Source organism: Citrus sinensis, chromosome 2 (assembly GCF_022201045.2).
Source record: "Citrus sinensis cultivar Valencia sweet orange chromosome 2, DVS_A1.0, whole genome shotgun sequence".
Lineage (NCBI taxonomy): Eukaryota > Viridiplantae > Streptophyta > Magnoliopsida > Sapindales > Rutaceae > Citrus > Citrus sinensis.
This window is the reverse complement of record NC_068557.1, coordinates 3,044,664-3,069,442: the sequence shown is the minus strand read 5'-3', so window position 1 is coordinate 3,069,442 and position 24,779 is coordinate 3,044,664. Positions and strand designations below refer to the sequence as shown.

Sequence of the window (24,779 nt, the reverse complement as noted above, 5' to 3'; positions counted from 1 at the left end):
GGTTGCTTGTCCACCACAATGTTGACTATCCAAGATCTAACACACTGAAATCTGAATCCAACCCTCCCATTTAAATATTGAGTCCCTTACATCTTAAGTAGTTATAAATTAATTGTATTATTTGATCAACTAATTGATAAATACCATGTTATTTAAGATAATTTGGGGTAATAAATTGAAGATGTATGGCACTATTCTTTTTTATTTGAGTAATGATAGATATCCCGAATTGTTTAAATTTTATCCCAAACAATGTGTGATTCATTTAAGTGATTGATAATTGTATATAAGATTCAAGTGAATTAATTATATTATCTAATCAACTAATTGATGAATGCCATATCATTTGAGAAAATTTTATAAGATTAAAAATTTAGAATGTGTAGCACTATATTTTTCTTTTTCCTTTTTTCTTTTTTCCTCCACTAGTAGCCCCAGTCATCACTTAACCTTCTGTTCGATTCACCAAAAGCTTAGAATTTAAATTTTAGTTGTCTAAATTTATAAGAAGGAAAAATTTCGTTCCCACTTTCTTGAGCACCCAATTAAATAGAGCGTATACTCTTGCATTATCACTTTTAGCTATTGTTTGAGAAACATAGCAATAGCATTCTCGAATTATTATTATTATTATTTATTTACAAGCAAATGAAAAATGTTCATCATTTTCTCAAATCTTTTTCACATATTACTGTGTTTTCTATCTCGTACTATGGTTTTTGGGATCAAAGAACAGCAAAAACGTAAGAAGACTGGCATATGTAAGTGTACAAAACCAAAATCATCAAAAAAAAAAAAAAAATAGAATTAAGTAATTACACAAATCTGTCCTTAACAAAACAAAATTAAGACACATTTGAATAGAACTGAAAAGGATCAACTGACTAACAAAAACAAACATCAGTTAACAATAATTATGGTATCACTAGGAGCTACCGGCCATTGGGAGCATTATAATTTTCTTGATATATAGAGCACCAACTATCATCTTCGAAATCCGTTATTGTAGGCCACCACAGAGGGTCATTCGAGGGCAGAGGCGGCAGAGGACTGAGTGGTTCCTTGCTTGCCGTGCTTATCCCAAAGTATGAATCCAATTTTTGAATCTCAGGGTCGACGACAGCTGTGATAAGGCTGCTCCATTCAGGCAGGTTCACGTTGTCAGCGAAAACCTGTGCTTGAGTAGGCATGGATTCAAAAGCTATAGATGATGCATTAATATCATTCTGGCTGGTATTTGCATATTGAATAGAATTCGCCACTCCACTGTAGTTGCAAGAAAAATCCTTAATATTCTGGCCAGGGTTTGGGTAGGGGTTAGGGCTAGCAAATTGGTTGGCGTTGGGGTTAGGGTTAGGGTTACCATATTGTGTGCAATTAACCACCCCATGGTTGGTAGAATCCATCTGATGAGGAATTTCTAGGGAGGTACTATTATGGAAAGTCTGTTGCATGTTTTCAGAATATGCATTAACGTTACCAGCGGAAGATTGACCTTCAGGATACATGATGCAATTATACCTTGTTGGGTTGGTAGATTCTGTACCATTGTTTTCAGAATTGTGATTCATGGATTCAATCGTATCATCTCGATGATTCATTGGAGGGTCCTTTTCTTTCTTATAAACTTTTTTGTATATCTTACATAAAGCCCAATCCAGCTGCCAAAAAAGAGTAAATAAGCTTTACTACCGATTTCTACAAATAAAAGTTAGTGAGAACGTCGCTTTTTTCCTACAGTTTTCATAATGCTCCGCTACCCCTGTTCGTGTTAAAATTTTGACATCAAGAGGGTGTAACAAGGTATTATTAATCTAAAGACTATAGGAAAAGTCAATCTCCTCAAAATAAAAAATGTAAACTGAAAGTTATATGAGAAGCAAGTACCTCCATGTTGGTTCCATCCTTTTTTCTTGGAGTTGGATTATTGGGTACTCTAAATTCATGCATAATCCAGTCGGTCTTAATCCAGTCGTTCTTCTCGCCTTCACCGCCTGCTTCAGGATTTTTCCTGTAGTAAACTAATTGTTTCTTGAATCCAACTAATGCACCTTTAAACTTGATACTTTTGTCAGCACCAGTGGACTTCCAATATCCTGAACCAGAATCAGGACCGGAACCAGTTACCCGGTTCAGCCGGGTTCCGTTCTGATGCTTCCGTTCTCTTGGGGTGAAGAAGAACATCTCTTTCTCTCTAAGATCTTTGTACTTCACTGTCAACCAAAAAAAAAAAAAGCGCAAAATAGCCGGTTAATAAAATATAAATTGCCTTGAAATTAAACAATAGAAAAGAGAAAGAAAAATCACAAATATTTTATTAGGCATTTAAAAGTTAATATTAGGATATCGAAACTCTCTCTATTTTCAAAAGATGTTGTGCCAGATAGAAGCTCAGATCATGAAAACATCTTTAGTGAAAAACATACCTTTAAGTTCTTGTTTAAGTTGCTCGGGAGTGAAGTTATACAGCTTAATTTCCATGATCCTGTTAGGAGGCAAAGGTTCATTCTTGACTTTCTTCTTTAAATAGCAAACGAGAAGCTCCCAATCAAGGGGACAAAACCTGTATCCGACCGGTAAATTTTCCAAATCCATAAATTTGATCGATATTGGAAATAAGAGAATGCGAAGGGGCAAAATAAGGAAAAATAGGGCTCATATTTATATACGTACACTCTTCACTTTCTGTTTCAGAATCTGATTTGGGTTTCCCTTTCCTAATCAGATATGGTTGATTTCTTTAGAAAAAAAATTATTGTTTTGGTGTTTTTTTTTAACTATTACCAGGATAAATGATTGGTCGGTTAAGTTAGAATTTTGTTTTATAAATTATATAAGCCATGAAATGCGGTAAAGATGGACGCAGTTTCCTTAAAACATAAAAAAATAAAATAAAATAAAGCATCCGGGTAATTAGTTTGCTAGCCGAAGTCCATAGCTTCAAGTTTATTTACATTTTTTTTTTTATGTACAGACGCAAGTGTCAATACATTCATAGATTAGTTGCTTGATTGTGTCATTTCATCATTGGTTAAACCATATGGTAAACCTTGTATTAGCCTAATTAGAGATAAATAAATAAATAGCTGTAAAATCTTTTATGCAAGAGTAATATATCCAAACGGAAGCACTCTAAATCAGAAACTGAATTGGATAGTTAATCCAAATTGAATCTGAAATAAGAAAGTGAGGCAGATATATAAAACTTATTTCTTAAACCGAGTATTTGCATTGCATGCGTACACAATCTTTTAAATTCTAGTTATGGAGTCAAGTATTGACAATGATATCAGTTATTTAGATTCTTTCCCTCCAGGAATCAGATTTTGTCCTCTTGATGATGAGCTAATAATGTGCTACCTAAAAAAGAAAGTCATGAACGAGCCTTTGCCACCCAACAGGATCATGGATGTTCAGCTATACAAATTCAGTCCGGCGCAACTCGAAGGTATTTCACGAACCTGTTTAGTAGGGTAATCTCTTTAACATAGAGTGTAACACATTAGCTAGGGTTACAGCACAATCTTCTTTTTCCATTAATTTAGGGTTTAATTTTGTTTCTTCCACACATTGTATGTTAGGGTTTATATCTACGTAATTACTTGGATTAAGAAGAATTTACAACATATAGAAACTAGGGCTGTTTATAAAGCTTACACACGCACTTCCAGAGTAATCGCACTATTATGAATCTTACATCCTACTAATAAATTAGGATGTAATGAAAATTAGGATGAATCTTACATCCTCATGCCTTTCAAACAATCTTCTATTTTCTTACCATACACAGTTTCATATGCTATTTACATGTTATTAATGAGGTATTTCAATTTTGTTTTGATTCATAAACAGTGATGTACAAGAAACGTAGGGAGAAAGAAATGTTCTTTTTTACCCAAAGAGACCGGAAGCATCAAAATGGAAGCCGGCCAAATCGGGTAACTGGAGATTCTTCAGGATTTTGGAAGGCCACCAGTGGTGACAAGGAAGTCAAATTCAATGGCGAAATAATTGGATTCAAGAAAACATTGGCTTTCTACAAGCGAACATCGAACTCTACTGAGAAGACCAACTGGATTATGCATGAATTTAGAGCTGAAGATAATCCGCCTCCAAGTAAAAAGCATGGGATTGACATGAAGGTACTTATTTCTTACTGCCAACTTTTAGTTTTAATCTCTGCAAGAATGAATTTGCATTTTAAGATAAAGGAATAAAACCCAAACTACAAGGAAAGTGTTAGTCTCCCTCAATCTTTTAACTCTGTACAAAATTGGTTCTAAAATTTAGTTACTCTGCTTGCAGCTGGATTGGGTCTTATGTAGGATATACCATAGAGGTTCTAAATCTAAAAGAGCTGATCAAGCAAGTGAGGAGGACCAATATCACGGTGACGATCAATCGGTTGATCAGCCCATTCAACTTAATCCCAACATTAACGAGTTGGTGGTTATTTCTAGAGAATATAATAACCCTAGCATGGAAATGGAAAAACCACCGTCGATTCTGCCGCAGGAAGGGCAATCTTTTGTAGAAATCTCTCAATCTGGTAACCCCATGCAGAATAATGCGATTGCTACCAACACACAATATGCCAACCCTAGCCACGATAATACGCTAGCTAATGACAATGTGGCAGCTAATTTTACACAACACGCTGATCCTAGCCAGAATAATTCCTTAGATCCTAATGCGTTTGTTAGTGCAATGCAATTTTCCTCTGACATCCCATACAATTATGCTAATGCATCATCTTTGGACAACATGCACCACCAGCTGCCACTGCAAAGTGGGTTCCTAGAAATTGCTCAACCAAGCAATAGTATGATTGCGATGGATGCTGAGCTTCAAGCATTCGCCGTGATTACGGAATCACTTCTATCGCCTCTACCGCAAGCCTCAGTATATCCTTTCAAGTCCAGCTATGCAAGAAATGATCCTTTGTGGATGCCTACATTACCAGAGTTCCAAAACGATTTTTGAAGCTCCATTACACCTCCAAGATGATCCTTCTCGTGTTTTTAAGGATAGATTTGTTGTAATTATATATTTATGTTCTTTAGTTCCTTGTATGTCTTATTCTATATTGATTTCCTTTATTATTCTAGTGACCTTGGTTTTTCTCCATACAGATCTGTTGCTTATCCCATAATATTTAGAAAGTAGACAAATACACAACAAAGGCAATTCGTGTGATAGCCATAGAACTATAATCCTAGGAGTCATATACTTTTAGGGGTGGCTCTAAATATTCTCGTAAAATTATTTTTCATCAACATCATGTCATAAATTATTTTATTACAAAAATATTTTAAACAAAATTACTCATCACAACAAATTAGCAATTGTATAAATCTGTAGTATACAGTAATCTTAGCCTTCTTATTACATTCAAATAAATGACGAACGAAGGAAAAAATAAGCAAAAGAGTGAGACTATTGGCACCCCTCTAATTATCTCTCAACACCTCTTTTCTTTATTAACCCCATTAAAATATTTAAAAATATTATAAAATTTTTTTAACACCTCTTTAATGACAAAAATATCCTTAATTTAAATTTATTAATATAAACCCCATTTAATTTTTGACCGATTTTAAGACAATTAATCATCAACTGAAAAAGAAAGAGAGAGAAGGAAAAAAAAAAAGAAAAGGGAACTTGCTCCACGAAACTTCTATTTTAATGTGGTAAATCATTGAAACACCACATGGCCGGCACTTTAAACTCATTGTAATTGATAACGACACCTCGCAAACACTTGGCTACCATGCGTGTAATTCTAAGGCCAAGTGCTAATTTGGTTTACTGATGAAGATGTTGAGCACAAGCTTCTGAAATGCTGAATCACGGATTCTTCGAAAGACTGTGTGCTTTTGTGGAGAAAGACAACTAGGGCACTGAAAAACATGTCGGTGGGAAAATAGTTCCGATGATCGTTCAACTCGTCCTTTGCTTCATAATTACCCTTCTTTCTTAATTTCCCTCATGGGTCTCGGTTTCTTCTTTGAAGTTTGTTGATGATGAGTTGCTGATGCTGATAATTCCTCACCAGAAAATAAGATGAAAAAGTAGCTTTCTTAATTTTTAAAATGCTGAATTTTAATTTCAAGTACTATTTATTTTGTCTCTTAATCAAGTTATTTTTTATTTTTCTGCTGATCTTTTAATATTTACAGTCACTTGTGGCATTACTTAAATTTATAGTATGTAGATCCTAATTCATAAATTAGTTTGCAGTTGGAGTAAACTCGGAAATGTTAAAAAAATAAAATAAAAACAAAAAGAAATGGGTGTTAAGAGGTATTTAGAATTGTTAAATTCATGATTGTCCTATTATGTAATTTTAATAAAGGTTAAAATTGTAAAATAACTAAAGGAGTGTTAAGAGGTATTTAGAGGGGTGCCAATAGTCCCACTCCAAGCAAAAATCACATGCCAAACAAGTAGACAATGATGTAATGTTGGTATAAGGCTACCTCCACAAATAAGAGAGAAAACCCTCGTAACAGTTATAACAGGTGTTTTGAGTTTAAAAGCAAGCGACCAATGAAATTTCATTACAAAACGAACAATTCTTATTAAAGCATGAAAAAGGCTACTAAGGTCGCAGATTTATTTTGCAAACTCTGATCAAGATTTAAAACTTCTTCCTACACTCCACAATTTAAACACCAGTGTGGGATCCAGGTGATGCAGATTTTTAATTCCCAGCTTTTGTCGAAGGACCATCTGCCAAGTAAATTGTGTGAGTGATTAGATAGATATCTACTGTCATGAAAAAAGTATTCTCGCAATCCAAAAGGAAATATAAGTTCTGTCAATACTTGTGGAATAAAATTATTATAGAAGCAAAGCTGAAGCATTTCCAAGCTCTTGAGTTCTTATGCTCTCAAAACTAAGTTGCCCTAAAGATCAATGCAGACTTCAATAATCATGATGCAGATATCAGAAAAATACAATTCTCTATTTACTGTTTCATTTGAGTTATTAGTATATGCATTCCACATGTTAAAATTTATCCTCAAATTCGAATGCAAAGAAGGGCAAAATGAAAATAAAAAATCACATAGCAACAAAAAGTAAACAAAATGAGTTGTGAATAATCAATGCAACTATAGTTGCTAAGATATCATGAGAGTGGCACCCCACAAACAAAAAAAAAACATCGAACAGCAAAATTTAATGGGACATGGACAGTTACAGGTATGGCTTGCAAATTCTGTTTGATGTGATGCAGCAAGACCGAGCAACAAAAAACAAAATCAATAACAAGGGGAAAAGATTGCAACCTCAAGCTTCGGTGCTGGATTTGACAATAAAATTCTGACGGCTGATAGGGTTCATCACAACCGGAGGCCCTGCCACACGAGGCCATGCTTGGAACTTCTTGTCAGTCTCTTCCCACCATTCCTTGTCTGAAACTGTTTTTGGGGTTGTACCTGATCATCAAATAAATGACACTAAACACACAAAAATTCCTGAGAACAAAGTTAAAGCATGATATATTACCAAATTTTTACCTCCAAATATCTTCTTCTCAGCAATAATCTGATCGAAAGCATAAGCAAGAGCACATGAGCCTATTAAAGATCCAACGATGTACTTTGTTGCCATGTTAAAACTGCAGTAGTTATGAAAATAAGTCACAATTTGATGAAAGAAACTACACTTGAACACAGATATCAACAAAGCAATGTTCAATGAACTTAATACATATTGTGTTTGCCACTCTAATTTCTGGAATGACTAAATAGGTAGAAACTAAGAGAGAAAAAAAGCTTATCCATGGTGCCGAATAAGTTGTCTTCTATTCATTTTACTTTAAATGGACTAGAATATAATGGTGTTACAACCAAAGAAACTATAAACAGACTTCATTTAGAAAGAGAGAGCAGAAATGGGAGAACCAATACCAGATTAAAAACAGGTTCTCAGTCCAGCTAATGCAATTCAGCGAAGGACATAAAACTTTAGGAAATAAAAGAACTAGAATATTTCAACCAACCGTACCTCTAGTGATTAAATCACATGCACAGGTCAGAACTTTCAAAGAAGAATGAAGAGAACAAAGCCAACCCCAAGTTCCCTTAAATCCTGACAAGATATTATGAACAATATTGATGAAAAACGGACAATCTTTTTGGATGTCTAGGATGGAGGGGCGGGGGCAGATTTTGAAACCAAAGAAAAATATGAAAAAACAACAAATCATAGAACTACCAGAAAAGGCCCCCCTAGCTCTTTCACCCGATTTTCCCCCCACCCAACCCTGCTCTCCCCAAAACATAATTGTTGAAATTAATGAAAACAACCAATCCATTTTTCCCCTTTCCTGCTATTATCAATTTTCCATAATTAATTATTAATAGACTAAACAAATTACGGAACAAAACACAAGAACATCTTCAAGATTAACAAGACTCAGAAAGAAAGTCCAATCTTCCTAACTGTTCTTTTACAAGGTCGAAACAAGCAATCTACTTTCTCCACTACTTCCATCCAATTAAAAATTATTTCTACTTTGTTATTTTAACTGGAACAATATTTTGATCATCTTTGGAAGATATAATAATTCTAAACTTCAGTCAATTTTACTATAAGATAAACATGCAGCCAGGACTGATTTTGACTCAAAAATCAACATTATAATACCAAACCAGCACAATAGCAAAGACCCATGAATTCATATACCTTAAATCAAAATTTGAACATATTATTTTCCAACTTAATTGGAAAAAAAAAAAAGCCCCAAGTTCTATTTATATTTTTAACCTTTTTTTCATAAAAATAAAACCCCTAAAATAATCCAAATAAGCCCTTATTAACTTACACAAAACAAAAATCAACTAAAACAATAAAAAAAAAATCAAACCCTAGAAATCGAAAACACTGAAGAGTATAACAGCAATTACAGATCCAGTAATCGTCAAAGAGAAAACAATAAGTTATGTAAACAAAGATAACATAAAAAACAAAAAAATTTAAATTTAAAAAACAATGAAAAGCAGTTACCAATGAACAAATGAAAGTTGACCGAAGCAGCGAAAAATGAACCACTAATTGTCGCAGTTCGCAAATTGAGTAATTTTTCTCTCTCGCGAGATCGTCGACATATGGCTCAGGCTTACGGGGTTTAACCCGGTTTTATCGAATTTGCGCCAGGCCCAAGTCCATCATGGCCCATATGCTTTCTTTTTCCTTTTTTTTTAATTGTCTTTTATTTTCTTTTTTTAATTAAATTGTCTTTTACATACATGTATTTAAGCATGTATGTATGTATGTAGATTTACAAGAATTGAATGAAAAGTTAGACAAGACATGTGCATAACATAATTAAGGCACTGAATCTCAATTCATGTGTATAAAATATACCTAACTTTTGATTCAATGCTCAGTAAAAATTTAGTTTAATACTAAATCTCAATTTGTATATATGATTTTACGAAGGATATCTCTTCTTATAAAATGAAAATCAAGTTAAAAGATAAAAAAAAATACGACCTCACTATAAAACAAAACATATTGTATGAGAGTGTCTTATTTACTCTTTTTTGTCATTTAATTCGATCATTATTTTATTAAAATGAAGAATCACCTATTGTAAAAAAATGTGTGTATATATATACACTATTGAATTAGTTCTATGGTCTAGATTCTTCATGAACTGAGGTTTTATCTTAGTAAATACAGCTTGCGAGTGAAAATTGAATATCTCACAGAACTCCTATCTATGGTCACTGTATTCTCCATTAATTACTCCCATGCTTGTGATCGTATGGGCTACCCTTTCTATATTTACTGCTGGCACATTTGTAGCAGTATCTAAATTGGAATGCAAATTTAAAGCTGCTGTCCATACAATAGAACATCTTTTACATTTATTTTGAATTCTGCGGTTAGAAATTTTTTAGAAAAGAAAATTAAATGATGCTGAGAGTTGGTTTATCCCAAAATACATTTAAATACTTATTTTAAAGATTTTTCAATGTTAATGAAAATTGATCATTGTGATACCTGAACATATAATATCATATCAACTCATGCACTCTCTGCTCATAAGATAAAACAGACCCAGAAACAAATGGCTGAAAAACTTCAATAAGCTATAGCTCTTTAGCAAAGAAGTTTTACAATAAGCAAACATATTGATAGAATAAGAAGACTCATTTGCATACTTTCTCCCTCCCAAAATTTTTATCCACATTGGAATGCAATGGATAAACAACTGCTTTGCTGCTCTGCCTTACTAATGGTGATGACAAGTTACCAATGTCTCGTAATGGTGATCGTTTTTGAGACACAAATCTGCTGCTACACATGTTTGCTTTTCTTCTTCCATTGAGTAAGTCCTCTCTCTGCTTGGTGTTGCTGTCATTTGCGCAATGATTTTCCTTCAAACGACATACCAGTACTCGTTTCTCGGTCTCATTTTGAGCATCTGCAGCAGGAGAAGGGGAAGCTTTGGTCCTTGATGCCTCAGTGGCTTGTTCCTGCTTCAACCATTCAATCTCCTTTCGAAGCAAGGTCACTTGTGCTTGTAGCTCATTTGCCTTGGTTTCGGAAGAGATAGCCTTCTGTTTCCATTCTTGTACCTAATGAATGAAGTTGCAGATATATTATCTGAAATGTAGAAAGTGCTACATAGAAGAAATGTAAGAAATGGTAGCCAAAAACTTACTGCAGTTAGTAAAGATTGAATCTGATAATCTGAATCAAGTGCGCGATCCTCCCAAAAATCACAAGAAGCTTGCAATTCTTCCATCTCATCTCTCACTTGCCCCAACATCTCTTGCATTTGAGACCATTGCTCTGTTTCAACTTGAACTTGCTCAACAATTCTCCTCATAACAGTCCTGCATTTTCCTGAACATAGCTTTTCCTCATGATATGCAGCCTGTTCCCAGCATTAGATGTCAGAAATTCATCCTCAGTTCGAGAATGCCAGATGAAATTAACGTGTCAAAGCATCAGTGCAACTAAAGAACTACTAGATAACATACTAAACAATCAAACATTGATTCAACTTAATTCACTGTGATAATTCCAAACATCAGCAGTTACTAAATCGAATTAATGATGCATAAACATAATCAACAGAAACTAACCGAGGACTTTTACCTTATAAGGATGTCGTTTTGGTGATGAAGATACATCAGGAGCTTCAGTTCTCTTGGAAGTGGAGGCAGAGCTCGAGGCAGAAGTGTTAGCTGTAGAGAGCAACATTGGTCCATATTCCTCATTTATTCTCTCTAACAAAATCCCCTGTGACAGTCCTTCCATTTTCCTTCTCAAGATCTCCATCTGCACAAAAATTTTTCCAAACCAAAATTAAGCACTACTTGAACAATTAAGGGGAACAAAATTAAGAAGAATAGACTTGTTCTTACATGGCAATTTTCATTTGAAACAAAGCTCGGATCATCAACTCTACAATTTGTTTTATTAACCGACAAGCTTGCTTCTGCCATCTCTCTAATTTCCTTAACACAAGTCTCGTCTGATGTTGCCCCAACTTTAACTAGCCTTCTTTGAAGAAGACATGCTTGTCTATCAAAATTACTACTACTTTTAACTTCCAGATACTTAACTCCTGATCTTCTTTGCAACTTCTCTAGCTTCTCTGTCAAATTTTTAATCTCTTCTTCCAATACCATGATCACATTCTCCCCATCACAAATCTTATTTCTTCCCTACAAAACAAATTAATCAACACTTCAAATTTAATTAAAATAATCCAATAAGCAAATGGAATAAAAATTACATTAATTTTTGTATGTGAGCAAAGTTCGAACTCAAGATCTCTTGTTAAACTGGAACAAATAAACATGAAAACAGCATTTTCCCAGCAAACAAACAGACCCAAAAATAAAACCATTCAAGACATGCAAAGATAGAGATAGAGAGACAGGGACTAACAGAAAGAAGAGACTGAACAGCAGATCTCAGAAGCCTTTCAACTTGAACTCTTCTCCTCTCCATTTTCTTAACAGCAACTTCTCTTTCAATCCTCAAAAGATTACACTCAGCTCTCAACATCTCAGCTTGAAACCTCCATTTCTCTTCCTCCACTTCCTCGGCATCAACGCCATCCACACGATCATCAACTCTCCCTCTCCTAAACTCCCTCTCTTCATCAAACAACACCCCAAGCTTATTCACTTTTCTCATCATCATCATCATCATCACTTTCCCATTATTGATATTACTCTTGTGATAATTCTTTCTTGGCCTGCTGCTACAGCTGCTGCTTGGTAACTGAAGGATCCTTGGGGTTGGTTGTGCATGTTGGTACTGCCATTTCGGCCTCCTTTTTGTCACTGGCACTTTCTCCATGATCCAATACAAATGCACTAAACAAACACAACCTACAAATTTAGGTTAAGGTTAGGGTTCTGGTTTTATTTAGTTACAAAGAAAGTCATACAAAGAAAGTGATAGTTTAGATTCTTAAAAGTTTAAACAAAACACACCATAACTAAGAAAGGGTTTGGCTTATTGCAGTTTCAAAAATGAACCAATGGGGCAACAGTGTGTGTATATATATATATATGAGTAAAGAGAGGCGTGCAACCTCGTTAAGAGGAAGGAACAGAGATTTCAAATCAAAGCTGTGTGTTTGTGAACAGTTGTGGCGTTGTTTCTCATCGACTGTCTGTGTGTAATTGAATTTTTTTTTTTTTTTTTGGGAAACTGAGAATAATTTATTTATTTATTTTAAATATTATTATTATTAATGGTGAGTTGTACAAGCTGCATGATTTTTTTCCCCCCCTCTGGCTTTATTATTTACTAGAGAGCGTAAGAGGAAAGATGCCAAATTAGGGAAGATGAAAGAATCAAATTCATATATCATTATGAACATCACAAGAATTGCCATGTTTGGAGCTAATAATTCAAACTTCAGCAACTATGGCCTTTAATTTTTTCCCCTTTTTTTTTTCCTCATCCTGATTTTCCAGTATAATATTACTAGACATTGGTCTTTACAATGTCATTTGCACGTTCTTCTAATAGAAAGTTACCCCACGTATATTTATTTTAAAATTGACCAATTTTTGAGAGAGATAAATGTTGTGCATATGTTAACCATTAATGTATATATCTATCTAATAAAAACCGAACCGGTTCAGTTTGGTTCAACGAATTCTTTTATTTTCTTTTAATTCTGATTTATATTCGAGAAAACCCGAACGAAACTGAAACTAATTGATTCAAACAATTTTAAAGTAAATTAATGAAAGTTAATTATTAAACATAATTTATTAAATCAAGTTCAGTTCGTTTGTTTGTTTATCTTTACATGTCATGATTTTATTGGACGGTCTCGTTGAGATTATCTCAATTTTTACTTTTCACCTTAATATTTTTCCTTTACAGCAAAAAATTTTCCACAACAAACATAGCGTTTGAATCCTGCTCCGGTCTAGATTACTAGCACCAAAAGAAAACTTTCAATTCAAAAAGATCAATCCAAACTATGAAGCAAATTTTTTTTTATCAGTTTCTCTAAGTTTCTTTAATATCAAATTGACTAATTAATTGTCTTTTTTTTTTTTTAATGTTAATAGTGGTTTAAAAGGTGAGTCACTGTCATCGCAAACAACAAGGCAAATTATTGGCATTAATACTGTGTGTATACTGTGTGAGATGACTGACTCCACCAGTGTCAACTTTAATGTCTCATTTTGAAAAGGGTTAATTTTGTCCTGCCCCCAACTGTTTCAACATTTTTCGCCACACACCCATATGTTTCGAAAATACTCACTCCACACCCAATTCTATTAATTTGACCGTTATGTTTAACGGAGCTATTTAAAATTTAAATAAATGTCCAAAATACCCCTTATCTTGAATTAGAGAAAAATAACATGAGATAAAATATTAATTTAATAATTAATGTTTACATTAAAAAAATTTATTTAAAGGTAATTAATAATAATTTCATCAATTAAATTATCAAATAAATTTAATTTATCATCATCAAATAATATTTAGGATATGAATTTTCAAATTTACCCTTTGACCGTTAGAATAAACGGTCAAATTAACGGAATTGGGTGTGGAGTGAATATTTTCGAAACATATGGGTGTGTGGTGAAAAATGTTGAAACAGTTGGGTGCAGGACAAAATTATCCCTTTTGAAAATGATAAAATTAGATTGAATGATTAATTAACACAAAATTAAAAGCTACTACTCCGTGCCGTTAAAGGTACTCATGCAGGCTACGCAATTCATTCATTATTCATTTACCAATTGCTGAATAATTGACTACTTGATTAACAAGCAAATTGATTTAAATTTTTACATTAATAATTTAATATCATGTTGAGGAAAAAAGAAAAGAAAATGAGTGACTGACGAGGCTCATTCCTCTTCAGCTTTCTTTGAGGAGTTAACTGGTTGTCTATTATATGAACAAAGTGATTCTTCTGCATCGATCTCAACGAAAGGCTTCTGGTGTTTACCATTTTCAATGAAGACAAGTTTGCAAAACCCTAAAAAGCTTTTGCTGCAAGTATTTATGGCTTTGCTGCCTGCATGGCATTGCATTTGCATGCCATACCAAAATAGTCAGAGAACATGCAACCATTTTTTGAATCACTCAATATTAAAACTTCAAAAAAGGACCACATCTTGCTTAGATTAGAATGGGCTTGGTCTTAAAAAATTAAAATCAATTATTTCGCATTAGTACATTACCATTGGTTAGGTATTATTATTATCACACCAGTACCAATAAATAGTCTTATGCGTACCATGTATTTATTTTTGGAGATTGTCAACTTACCTTTACTCTTATTTTCTTAGTAAGCAATAACTCTTTTAACAACATAATTTAATAATATTATATTTATATTTAAATATACTTTTATTCATATTTATTTATAAATTAAATAAATCATATAAATAGAAATTAAAATAAAATTTTCAACACTCAAATAAGAAATATATATTACGATGTGGAAAAAAATTAATAATAAGATATTTTTCTCATACTTTTTTTTTATTTTTAAAATATTTTTCTTATAATAAGTATATATTTTATATTACCAAGATAAATTGTCAAACAAATGACCCTTTTATTTAAATATTTTGTTGTCAGGAGAGTTTTTAGATATTATGAAAACAGTAAGAGGATAAGTAATATATATTGATTTCAGTAAGGAGAAATTGGCAATCTACCTTAGAGATTATCTAGAAATTTATTGATAGTTACATATAAAAATTTATAAAATTCTATGTTTGAATTTAGAATAGGTTAAATTCGCATTCAGATATTTAGAAGAAGATCTTTCCCTCACAAAACGCATTGGAGGATTCAATTTCTACATATATTAGCTGAAATAAAAGTGAGTTATCACCTAATTAATGTTTAATTTCCATTCTCTTTTTATTTTCATTTCCAAATTGTAAGTTTATAAAAATGTGTTTATTGCAGACTGCATTACTCGTACACTTATCAATACCAATGATATATGGTGCCATTACCAACAAAGTGTTGTCTCCACTGGCAATGGAGTCCCCTTAAGTGGCTTGACCGGGTTTACTCCCCAGTTCGAGTCGCAGGCAAGTCGCCTTTGTTAGGAGAACCTGGGCCTCTCGGTTCGAGCGGGGACTTCTAGTCTGGATTGTGGTACGGGCTTAAAGATACCTCCCACAATTGGGGCCCTCCCCATGATACCTCGTGGTCAAAACCAAAAAAAAAATATATGGTGCCATTAGGTTACCTTTCTTGAATCCAGTTAATTATATCTGATCAACAATTAATATTGTTACAAAGTAATGTTAAGTTCGAATTGATTTGAAAATTTTCAAGTTTATTACACTACATTGAATTGAGTAACAACAATTACCAATACCATAGTCATCCAATTTTACCGTTAGAGATACAATATTATATTCCAAATAACTTGTTTTATAAACTAGTGGGGGGAGGTAACCTTCAAAAGAATTTTACTAGTACAATCCACCTCAAATTGTAATAATTATTTTAACAATATTAATATTCTGTGTACAAGTTTGATTAATAACTTACCCAAGTCAACAAAAGAAATGTTTCATAAAAAAATGTTAATTAAAAAATAATTTTAGGTAAAGGACACATTTGTCTTGTATGATGGAGCTTACGTTCTTGTCTTGTCCTGCAAATCAATATTCAATGCGTTCAGAATCTAAATTTTATAAAACAATAATAGAAGAATTTGACCAACCAATGCAAGTACAAAAGTTTTAAGTAACTATAATTAAGACCCAATGGACATGAAGAATCTATTTTAAGTCTCTAGAATTCAAAATTTTCTCTTATTTCCACTTCCACATTTGATTTTGTGAATAAGGATTTATAAAGTAAATAAATTTATAATTTAAAACGAAAACATCAGATATCTTCTCTTTATACAAACGGATAGAATTCTCTCACAATTTAATACAATTAACAATCCCCATTAGAAACTGGTACGATTCAATTTAATATTTTGTTGGTTTCAGTTTGTAGTGTCGTAACTCTCTAATTGATTAGGTTTATTGTTAGATTATACCGCATTGTTGATATTAACTGTAGGTATAGCTAGTTCGTGAATAGCCAACCATTATACGTCAAAAGTTGGATAGATTCAATATACATATGGTCATTGGGTCATTCTAAAAAACTACTAAATTTATTGAATTGTTTCAAAGAATCAAAACGGTTGGTTACTGATAGAATTTCTTGCCGGCTTTCTGTAAAATACTCGTTTGGCCGAGGGGCTCCCAAATATATCATAAGCTAGTTCCCCACTGACAAATAACCATCTCACAATGAATAGAGAAGGTATAGTAATGTCATGAATGACTCGGTATGTAAAACTAGTTAGCCGTTAAGGAATTTGTTCTTGATACAAATATGGGCATATTGCCCTTATTATCATATGTCAGAATGTCAAGTGGATGAAATTGATTGGGTATTAAAAGATAATTTACGCAAATAGCAATAAATTATTTGTTAACATTTCTTTTTTTTTTTTCGGTCGCTTGGATTTTGATAATTGATTTGATACTGAGACCGGAAGGCAGCAGTACAAACGTATAGGACAATTCTCGTACTCGGCGTGTTCCCCGCCGATTTTATCGTATTGCTGTTGTCATCGCACGATTATTTGAATTTATTACCCGACTGTAAGTGGGTAACCCAGACAATAGTTCTGACTTCTGACTGATGACTGCCCATGAGTCTCCGAACTCTGTAACTCTGAACTAAACCAAACCCGATTCTGTTGTCTTTTTATTTTTTTGGTGGGGGAGGGGGCGATACGGAAACGTCACCGTTTAACTCCGCCAAAATGCCAAATTTTTATTATTGAAAATATTCTTTCTCCCTTTTTGTTTTTTTTTCTCCCCCCCCCCCCCCAACCAAAAAAAGGGGTTTTAAAGTAAAGATTGCACCTCAGAATCATAAAATTCAATATCTAATGAATCAATATTCCGAAGAATAAAATAAATATTTGTTTTAACGTGTAAATTCGATTTTTTAATTAAGTAAGACGTTTTTGTGTTACATCATTTTGTGTGTTAAAATTTATGTAGTATATAAATTCATTGTAGAAACTTTATAAATAATTTTTCTTTTTCCAAAATAAGTTGTGTTTAATATGTTGTAAGAAAGCAGATGTTGATTTAAGATCACAATTAAATGTCGAACTTAAAAATTTTTGCTATAATTAAAATAATTTAATTAGGAGATAGAATAAAAATTATATTAACTTTTTTTCACTGCTTATGTAAATAGAGTTCAAATTCCACGTCTCCTATTGAACCAAAAGAAAAAAAAGTATATATATATATATATAGAGGCAAACCTTAAGTTACATGTAATGTAAATTACAACCACTCACATGATGTGAATCTCACATCATACACTGTTTATGTGAGTGATTGTAAATTACATGTTGATCTAAAAAATAAATTAAAAATGTACCCGCCACGGAACCAAGAGTTTTTTTTAAAAGTATTTAAGTAGTTTGTAGTTCAGTGGTAAACTATTGTCCTTAAAGTCAAGCTTGACTATAAGGGCAATAGTTCGAATTCCTAAAGACTCAAACTCTCTCAATTAAATATAATTGTGTGGATATTACTTATAACATTTTTTTTCCTTACAAAATACGAGTGGAGTAGACACATCTCTCTCATATGAGGGGTATTTAGCTGGGCATGTACTTTATAAAATAAAAATATAATAAAATAAATTTTAAATATATATCTGATTATAAATATCGGTGTAATAATCTATTAATGATCTGTTATCATAATAATTATAAATATTTCTGTATAATACAATAACATGATACTTAATCAATTAAAAAAAAAGTTTATGCGTCTATGAATTTAAGATGAAGCCACTCGAGTTATCGAAAAGGTGAATTCACAAAATTTGGCAACCATTCGAGCAAAAGTTTTCTTGAGGCACTTGCAGAAAGCAGATGATTTTGGATTTGATAGCTCTCAACTCCACAACCACAAATTCTAGCTAAGAGAAAGAAACACGTGGCAAAAACCCATTTGTCCGAACATTTCTTAGGATAAGGATTTGGATGATGGACTTGTATGTAACAAGAACCCTCATCCTATGCAACGCACTTTTCATACATACTAACAAATAAAGTTAACTCAATTCACCCATTTTGTGTCAACAGAGAAATCACTTGCAACAAAGTCAGCAGCAAACATGGCTTCGATGACCATGGCAGCAGCCTCATTACTGCCCACAAGCATGGCCAAAAACCCAGCAGCAACAAGAGCGAAGAGAGGAGGCCTCATCGTTGTGGCCAAGGCTGCATCATCAAAAGCTGAAAATGTGAGCATGGAATTCAAGAACAAGGATGAGAGCAGCAGCAACGGAAGAAGGGAGCTTGTGTTTGCAGCAGCAGCTGCAGCAGCTTGCTCCATTGCAAAAGTTGCAATGGCTGAATCTGAGGAGCCCAAACGAGGGACCCCAGATGCTAAGAAGAAGTATGCTCCTGTTTGTGTCACAATGCCTACTGCTAGAATCTGTCGCAAGTGAGAATGTTTTTTAATTTTCATGCTGTTGATGTTAATTAGTGTCCAATTAATTGATATGAGATCAATGTTAAAAGCTGTGAGCATCTGTATCTTGTAATTGGAGAATCCTGTTTATTTTATCTTGTCTTTGTTACCCTTCCCTCCAATTTTTGGTTTTCTATTAATTTCATTATATAGTATAATCCCAATTCCCCGCTGATTCTTTGGTTATGTAGCATCAAATCTCTCGTACAGAGATCAATCGAGCTTTCTCGACGTTAACGCGAGCAAGATTCAGCATTAACCAATCTACTTGAAAATGAATTTTACTCACTTATTGAAGATTCATTCTCTCCCCTCTCGTCTGAGACAGATTTGTTTGATTACTTTAACTTTGATTTCAGGCAAAATCCATTAGTTTCATATTTCCCTTACCAATTGGTCAGCATCAACACAAGTTTAAACTAAACAGAAGAGGAACAAGAGTACGAGATATTGAATAAACTTTCTTTAAATCAATAATTTTGCTTAACAAAGCAGCCGATGAAAATGAATCAGTGTTCTCTTTCAATGGTAACAAACTCAAGACCAGTACTTTTTCTTTTCTTTTCCCCCGCTATAGAAACCGGAAAATTTGCACATATCGATCAGGCACCGCTAGGCAGCAATGGGTGGAGCTTTGATGAGTGAAGCTGCCTGTTGAGATATGCACGACAAGCCTGCGAAAGGAATCCCTCCCAAGAAGCTTTTGCAAACCAACAGTTAATTAAGTAGTATTACTTGATCACATAATTGGAAGGACCGGAAACTGAAAGCAAATCGATGATCAAAAACCTGAAAAAGATGTTTTATTTCAGCAAATCATAAATCAAAATGTTTTAATTTTAACAACTCAAGGATACATTTAAAAATATATATATATATCTCAAGGATACAAAGGGTCCAGGTGCAGATTTGCACTTTTTCTAACGCCAAAACACTGCTCGCATAGCTTATAGATACAAAACTATTAACAGAACTCCAGCTGTTACCGAGTGATAACTGGCATGGAGGGGTGGGGTGGGGAGATGAGAGATTACTTCCATGGCTAACTCATTCACCTTTTCCATTCTGCTGGGAGGCGACAAAATTGCGGATAACTTCTATAGCCAACTGATGAGCATTCTTGTTCTGCAGCTTGGCAAGTTCATCCACGGCTTCATATGTCTCCTTATCGGCAAAAAGTTTCAGGTTGTACCTTGCCGTTGCTTTTGCAGGACCTTCCCATTTTTCAACCAGCTCTTGAAGTTTCTCAAATCCCTGAAAACAATCAATTGCAATCCACATGAACACTGCGCTAGTCTACTGATGGATAAAATGTTTTCAATGTGATAAAAAAATATATGAGACATGACAAGCTGTTTTCACTAATGCCACTAAAATGAGAAAATTTCAAAATGTCGGTCAATTTAGTGCTCACCATGCGGTTTGTGAAGTCGCCAAATGATTCGTCTTTGGTTTGTCGTTTCTGTTTCCAGTAATAGAATAAGGGTTCAAAAACTTTTTCTAATTCTTGAACTTTAACCTTATTCATAAAGGTTCTTGCCAGTGTGGTTTGATTGTGAGTTCCTCCAAGCCATATCTGTTTTTAACACCACAACAAAGGCATGTTTGTTTTATAAATTGCATTTTGATAAAGAAAGAGGAAAGAAAGATCAGATCAGTTGAAATACCTGATAACTGTTCGGACCATCACCAACCAGACCGAGTTCAGCCATATATGGCCTAGCACAACCATTAGGGCAGCCTGTCACCCTTATCACTACAGATTCATTGTACTTGAGACCAACCTGATATCACAAACGTAATGAATGTTAGTTCCTTTTCCAACTCCAATCTTCACAATCGAGTTGATTCACCATCTTTATCATGTACTAGGATAATTCTTCTGGACATGTATATTTAGTACCTTCTCGAATACAGCTCGAATCCGCTTAAGGATGTCAGGTATTCCACGTTCAGCTTCAGTTATAGCAAGAGGGCAGAGTGGTAAAGAAGGGCATGCCATTGCAGTTATGTTCAGCGGGTCTACATATCTGGGAAGCTGCAAAAACAACCAAATTAAGGTAGGGCCATGTTTAATCATAAACAGGACAGTCAATGAACCAAAAACAGAAAAAATCAATCAAACAAAAAACAAAGAAACAGCTGAAGAAAAACCAATTCACAATGACAAACAATATGGTTATTCCTGAACAATAACATATGGATACAGCATAAACAAAACAGGCTTACAATCTATTATGGTTATAGATCGAATCTGAATTAAATTTGTGAAAAAGTGCATGTTAAAAGAATTATATGAATAAATCTACTAGAAAACTCACTATTTAAAATCTAGGATAGCATCCATTTTTGAATACGTGAGTAATTGAATATTTATGTGTTCATCCTTTAAAGAAAGGAAACGTGCTTTACTCATCCGAAGCCCTCAATATTTTTCATATTTGATTTAAATCGAGTTGAAATAAATGTATTTTCTTAGTCCACAAGTTTTGGGTTACCAGGAGTCTATGGTAAAAACAATCATAGTAAGTATAGATCTCCAAGTAGTCTTATGAAATGTAAGTTCTCCTCACATTCACAACTAAATAACAATCAGCTACTTCATATTTGCCAATTCCCATTCATGTGCAGCACTTATGCCAGCTAATATTGATCCAAGTATATCCTACAGTAAGAAATTTAATTATACGCTATCTTGATATTCTTCATCAACCCCAAATGTGAATTGTATATCCCCAAACATTAAGCAAAAGTCCAACTGCTGAAACTGAAAGTTTATATTGTATATCGCACATTCAGAATGTCATGAAGGTTCCACTGCATGAAATATATAAACAAATAAAAATTACCAGCAGTCCAGCCTGTGCGAGAGCTGTAGTGATGGGACGCTTCCATGCTTTACGAATGTCACACAAGATAATATTCTGGTTAGGAGTGATCCGCACATTTAAGTTATACTTCTCTATTATCTCCCTCAATGTCTTCTTCATTTTACCCGCAATACGACCATTATCAACATGAAGTCCACAAAATAAACCACCATCCCCCTGCGGGCAATTTATCAATGGTGAGAAGCGGATGGAAAAGAGAAAGACAATATTTATCCATAAAAACTAAAAGAGATGGACTTTCAATGTTACTGTCTTAAGCATGATAGCCAAATATTGTCAGAATGTAAGGGTATCATAAATTAACAGAATATATGAAGCCACTAGAACAAACCTGCTCATGCCATCCCAAATGACTTTTAAATTCCCACTCTGGCAATTGACGGAAAGGCTCAAATTTCTTTCCATAATATTGCTCAACAACACTTCTAAACTTCTCAATTCCCCAGGAGCTGATCAAATATTTCATTCTACTATACTTGCGATCATCTCTCCTCCCATTTTCTCTTTGGGTAACAACAATAGCTTTCACAGCATATAGAATGTCCTCTTTTGGCACATAGCCCAACTGTTCTCCAAGACGGGGAAATGTGGTTTCCAACCGATGCGTTCTTCCCATACCACCACCAACCTGCATGAGAGAAATCATTAAAAAAACAGACAACCATAGTACAAAATGTAAAAATAACAGTTGATTGAGCACAAATCTACTTACATATAAGTTGAATCCCTGAGGTTCCCCATTTTCATCAGAAACAACAACAACACCAATATCATTAGTAAGAATATCCACCGAGTTATCTGTTGGCACCGTTACTGCAACTTTGAACTTCCTTGGCAAGAACTGAGTCCCATAGATGGGCTCAGGAGAATCAGGGAAATTTGTTCCATGAGAATTATCATTACGTGCCTTTACCACTTCAGGTGGTTCTGCTGTCATAATTTGCTCCCCATCCACCCACATATCATAGTAGAAACCCGACTGAGGCGTGAGCAGAGCAGCAATGTTCTCTGCTGTTTTCTGTGCAAATAAGTAATCTTTCCTCACCAGAGGAGCAGGAGGAGCAAGAACATTCCTATTGAGATCACCGCATGCACCAAGAGTTGAACCCATACTTCTAATAATGCTTCTCATTACTGTCTTCAGGTCCTTCTTCAAGACACCATGGAGCTGAAAAGTTTGTCTGGTAGTCAGACGAAGGGTTCCGATACCAAACTGATCCGCAAGATCATCCATGGTCAAGTACAGTTGGTTCGAGACTTTTCCGCAAGGATTCTTAGTTCGAAGCATGAATGAGTACGATTTTGCACCACGCTCATCTCTATTATACTGTTGGTAGCTCCCATGAAACTTTATTAACTGCGTAGCAGACTCATTTACATTCGGGGCATCTGTCAACAACTCCTCATTAAGAGGGTACCTTATGAAATTACTTTGCTCTTTGATTATTTCCACTTTACTTCGCTTAGTCTCAGTCTTGGTCTCAGTCTCCGGCTTTACTGGCTGCACAAAACAAGCACCTTACTTTATTCCACCATTTTTATTATATTAACACATTAACAACAGAATACGAATTTGATTAACACAAAATTCACCCTAATATTTCGATTAGAATGTTCAAGGGAGAGCCCTATTATCTTTTGACTCAAAAAAACATTTTCTTTTTAAATTTAGTAATCAATCACGTTTTCCGATCTCGACAATCAAATATTCAACTTTACATTTTCATTTTCTGTTTTACTTTTTCCAAAAGTTGTTTCAAATCTGTTCAAATTAAATCAACAAAGAAATTCTTCATTTAGTAAAGCCAAAAAAGTGTCCAACACCTCTCAAAAAAAAAAAAAAAAAACGACGCCGTGCCATACGTTTAACTAACATACTTCTCGCAATACGCATAATAAAAGAAAATTAAATAGTAACATGCGGAGGGTTTAAAAAAAAGGAGAGAAAGAGAGAATATTCTAAAAATTAAAATTCAGAAAATATACGAAAAATCAGACCGTGGACACAGCTCTGACGACCGAACTCCGTGAGGCGTACGGAACGGGAAAAGCGCGCAGATTTGTCCTGATAGAGAGCGAATGCGAAGGCTTCAACCCGTTAAAGCTCCGAATCCGAATGTTCGGATTGTTCGGAATCACGGTGTTGGCGGCTCCAAACGACGTCGTCATAGCCCTCGCAAACGCAACAGCTTTTGTTTTCAAATGAGAGCTGCTTTGAAAAGGTTTTGATGACAATGAAGATGAAGATGAAGATATTTCAAAATTTTCAATCGGGTGGATACAGATTACAGAGCACCGGAAACGGAAAGCGAAGTGCGCCTTTTATATATATTTTGTGATTTATCTTGCTAGTGGTTTATTGCTATTGTGCGCTGTCACGTGCCTTACACGGTCTGACTTCTACCTTATTTGCAAGTATAGCGCGTTTCAACCACGTTCTTTTGTCGTTTTCCCTAGCTAGGTTGCAATTACCGTGGCACCCTTTTCCAATAACTCATTCCAGATCATCATAAAGATAAAATAAAGATAAAAGAGTAAGAACAATAGTAGAGTAAATTAATGTGACACTAGAATTACGATAAACGAAAAAGTATTTATATCAAAAAAGGAATGATGAAGTTTCAAATTCAATATTAGAAAATTGTAGCTACTTGATAGTCACTAATTTTAAATAAAATTCAATTTCTTTTTTTATAAACAATTTAATTTACATTGATTTGGTTTTTAAAATGTAACAAAACAAGTTTAAAAAAGGGTATAATAAATTATAATAATTTTCACCATTAGTGATATTGACATTTGTTGGCTAAAATATATAGAAATG

General features: G+C 34.0%; 6 protein-coding genes across 9 annotated transcripts; 2 read left to right on the top strand and 4 right to left on the bottom strand.

Moving 5' to 3' along the window:
• Window positions 1-932: 932 nt before the first annotated feature.
• On the bottom strand, window positions 933-2,595 carry LOC107175930 (protein ATAF2-like). Its single transcript, XM_015527835.1, has 3 exons — window positions 2,427-2,595; window positions 1,888-2,213; window positions 933-1,661 (listed from the first exon to the last, which is right to left on the bottom strand). Exons 1-3 carry the CDS (start codon window positions 2,593-2,595, stop codon window positions 933-935), a joined length of 1,224 nt encoding a protein of 407 aa, XP_015383321.1.
• Window positions 2,596-3,264: 669 nt separating this feature from the next.
• On the top strand, window positions 3,265-4,983 carry LOC107175929 (NAC domain-containing protein 2-like). The gene is made up of 3 exons (XM_015527834.1): window positions 3,265-3,448; window positions 3,853-4,142; window positions 4,306-4,983. Exons 1-3 carry the CDS (start codon window positions 3,265-3,267, stop codon window positions 4,981-4,983), a joined length of 1,152 nt encoding a protein of 383 aa, XP_015383320.1.
• Window positions 4,984-6,454: 1,471 nt separating this feature from the next.
• LOC102607510 (hypothetical protein) lies at window positions 6,455-9,177 on the bottom strand. Of its 2 annotated transcripts, XM_006470571.4 has the most exons (5): window positions 9,016-9,143; window positions 8,014-8,097; window positions 7,524-7,624; window positions 7,293-7,442; window positions 6,455-6,732 (listed from the first exon to the last, which is right to left on the bottom strand). In XM_006470571.4, the coding sequence occupies exons 3-4, from the start codon at window positions 7,615-7,617 to the stop codon at window positions 7,294-7,296; spliced, it is 243 nt and encodes an 80-aa protein (XP_006470634.1). In that variant the 5' UTR covers window positions 7,618-7,624; window positions 8,014-8,097; window positions 9,016-9,143; the 3' UTR covers window positions 6,455-6,732; window position 7,293. The 2 variants fall into 2 exon arrangements, with proteins under 2 accessions (XP_006470634.1, XP_006470633.1); XM_006470570.4 differs by lacking the exon at window positions 8,014-8,097 and having other exon boundaries at window positions 9,016-9,177.
• Window positions 9,178-10,077: 900 nt separating this feature from the next.
• On the bottom strand, window positions 10,078-12,721 carry LOC102607025 (hypothetical protein). Of its 3 annotated transcripts, none has more exons than XM_052432755.1 (6): window positions 12,575-12,721; window positions 11,920-12,368; window positions 11,391-11,693; window positions 11,122-11,304; window positions 10,682-10,897; window positions 10,078-10,595 (listed from the first exon to the last, which is right to left on the bottom strand). In XM_052432755.1, exons 2-6 carry the CDS (start codon window positions 12,334-12,336, stop codon window positions 10,167-10,169), a joined length of 1,548 nt encoding a protein of 515 aa, XP_052288715.1. In that variant the 5' UTR covers window positions 12,337-12,368; window positions 12,575-12,721; the 3' UTR covers window positions 10,078-10,166. The 3 variants fall into 3 exon arrangements, with proteins under 3 accessions (XP_052288715.1, XP_024950391.1, XP_052288710.1); XM_025094623.2 differs by having other exon boundaries at window positions 12,474-12,719; XM_052432750.1 differs by having other exon boundaries at window positions 11,920-12,715.
• Window positions 12,722-18,455: 5,734 nt separating this feature from the next.
• LOC102606725 (photosystem II 5 kDa protein, chloroplastic) lies at window positions 18,456-19,173 on the top strand. The gene has a single exon (XM_006470567.3). The coding sequence runs from the start codon at window positions 18,706-18,708 to the stop codon at window positions 19,039-19,041; it is 336 nt and encodes a 111-aa protein (XP_006470630.1). The 5' UTR covers window positions 18,456-18,705; the 3' UTR covers window positions 19,042-19,173.
• A 339-nt stretch (window positions 19,174-19,512) lies between these two features.
• Window positions 19,513-24,250, bottom strand: LOC102631118 (sulfite reductase [ferredoxin], chloroplastic). The gene is made up of 9 exons (XM_006470566.4): window positions 23,954-24,250; window positions 22,668-23,456; window positions 22,287-22,583; window positions 21,914-22,111; window positions 20,968-21,102; window positions 20,732-20,848; window positions 20,479-20,640; window positions 20,120-20,318; window positions 19,513-19,853 (listed from the first exon to the last, which is right to left on the bottom strand). Exons 1-9 carry the CDS (start codon window positions 24,122-24,124, stop codon window positions 19,846-19,848), a joined length of 2,076 nt encoding a protein of 691 aa, XP_006470629.1. The 5' UTR covers window positions 24,125-24,250; the 3' UTR covers window positions 19,513-19,845.
• Window positions 24,251-24,779: the final 529 nt, after the last annotated feature.

Coding starts and splice junctions, on each gene's coding strand:
- LOC107175930 (XM_015527835.1), bottom strand. CDS start 2,595: ATGGATTTGGAAAATTTACCGGTCGGATACAGGTTTTGTCCCCTTGAT. Junction 2,214..2,426: donor ACTTAAACAAGAACTTAAAG/GTATGTTTTTCA, acceptor TTTGGTTGACAG/TGAAGTACAAAGATCTTAGA. Junction 1,662..1,887: donor AGGATGGAACCAACATGGAG/GTACTTGCTTCT, acceptor CTTTTTTGGCAG/CTGGATTGGGCTTTATGTAA.
- LOC107175929 (XM_015527834.1), top strand. CDS start 3,265: ATGGAGTCAAGTATTGACAATGATATCAGTTATTTAGATTCTTTCCCT. Junction 3,449..3,852: donor CAGTCCGGCGCAACTCGAAG/GTATTTCACGAA, acceptor ATTCATAAACAG/TGATGTACAAGAAACGTAGG. Junction 4,143..4,305: donor AGCATGGGATTGACATGAAG/GTACTTATTTCT, acceptor CTCTGCTTGCAG/CTGGATTGGGTCTTATGTAG.
- LOC102607510 (XM_006470570.4), bottom strand. CDS start 7,617: ATGGCAACAAAGTACATCGTTGGATCTTTAATAGGCTCATGTGCTCTT. Junction 7,443..7,523: donor TGAGAAGAAGATATTTGGAG/GTAAAAATTTGG, acceptor TTTGATGATCAG/GTACAACCCCAAAAACAGTT.
- LOC102607025 (XM_052432755.1), bottom strand. CDS start 12,336: ATGGAGAAAGTGCCAGTGACAAAAAGGAGGCCGAAATGGCAGTACCAA. Junction 11,694..11,919: donor CTGTTCAGTCTCTTCTTTCT/GTTAGTCCCTGT, acceptor TTTGTTTTGTAG/GGAAGAAATAAGATTTGTGA. Junction 10,898..11,121: donor CAAAACGACATCCTTATAAG/GTAAAAGTCCTC, acceptor TGCTGGGAACAG/GCTGCATATCATGAGGAAAA.
- LOC102606725 (XM_006470567.3), top strand. CDS start 18,706: ATGGCTTCGATGACCATGGCAGCAGCCTCATTACTGCCCACAAGCATG.
- LOC102631118 (XM_006470566.4), bottom strand. CDS start 24,124: ATGACGACGTCGTTTGGAGCCGCCAACACCGTGATTCCGAACAATCCG. Junction 22,584..22,667: donor CTCAGGGATTCAACTTATAT/GTAAGTAGATTT, acceptor TCTCTCATGCAG/GTTGGTGGTGGTATGGGAAG. Junction 21,103..21,913: donor TCGCACAGGCTGGACTGCTG/GTAATTTTTATT, acceptor TTGTTTTTGCAG/CTTCCCAGATATGTAGACCC.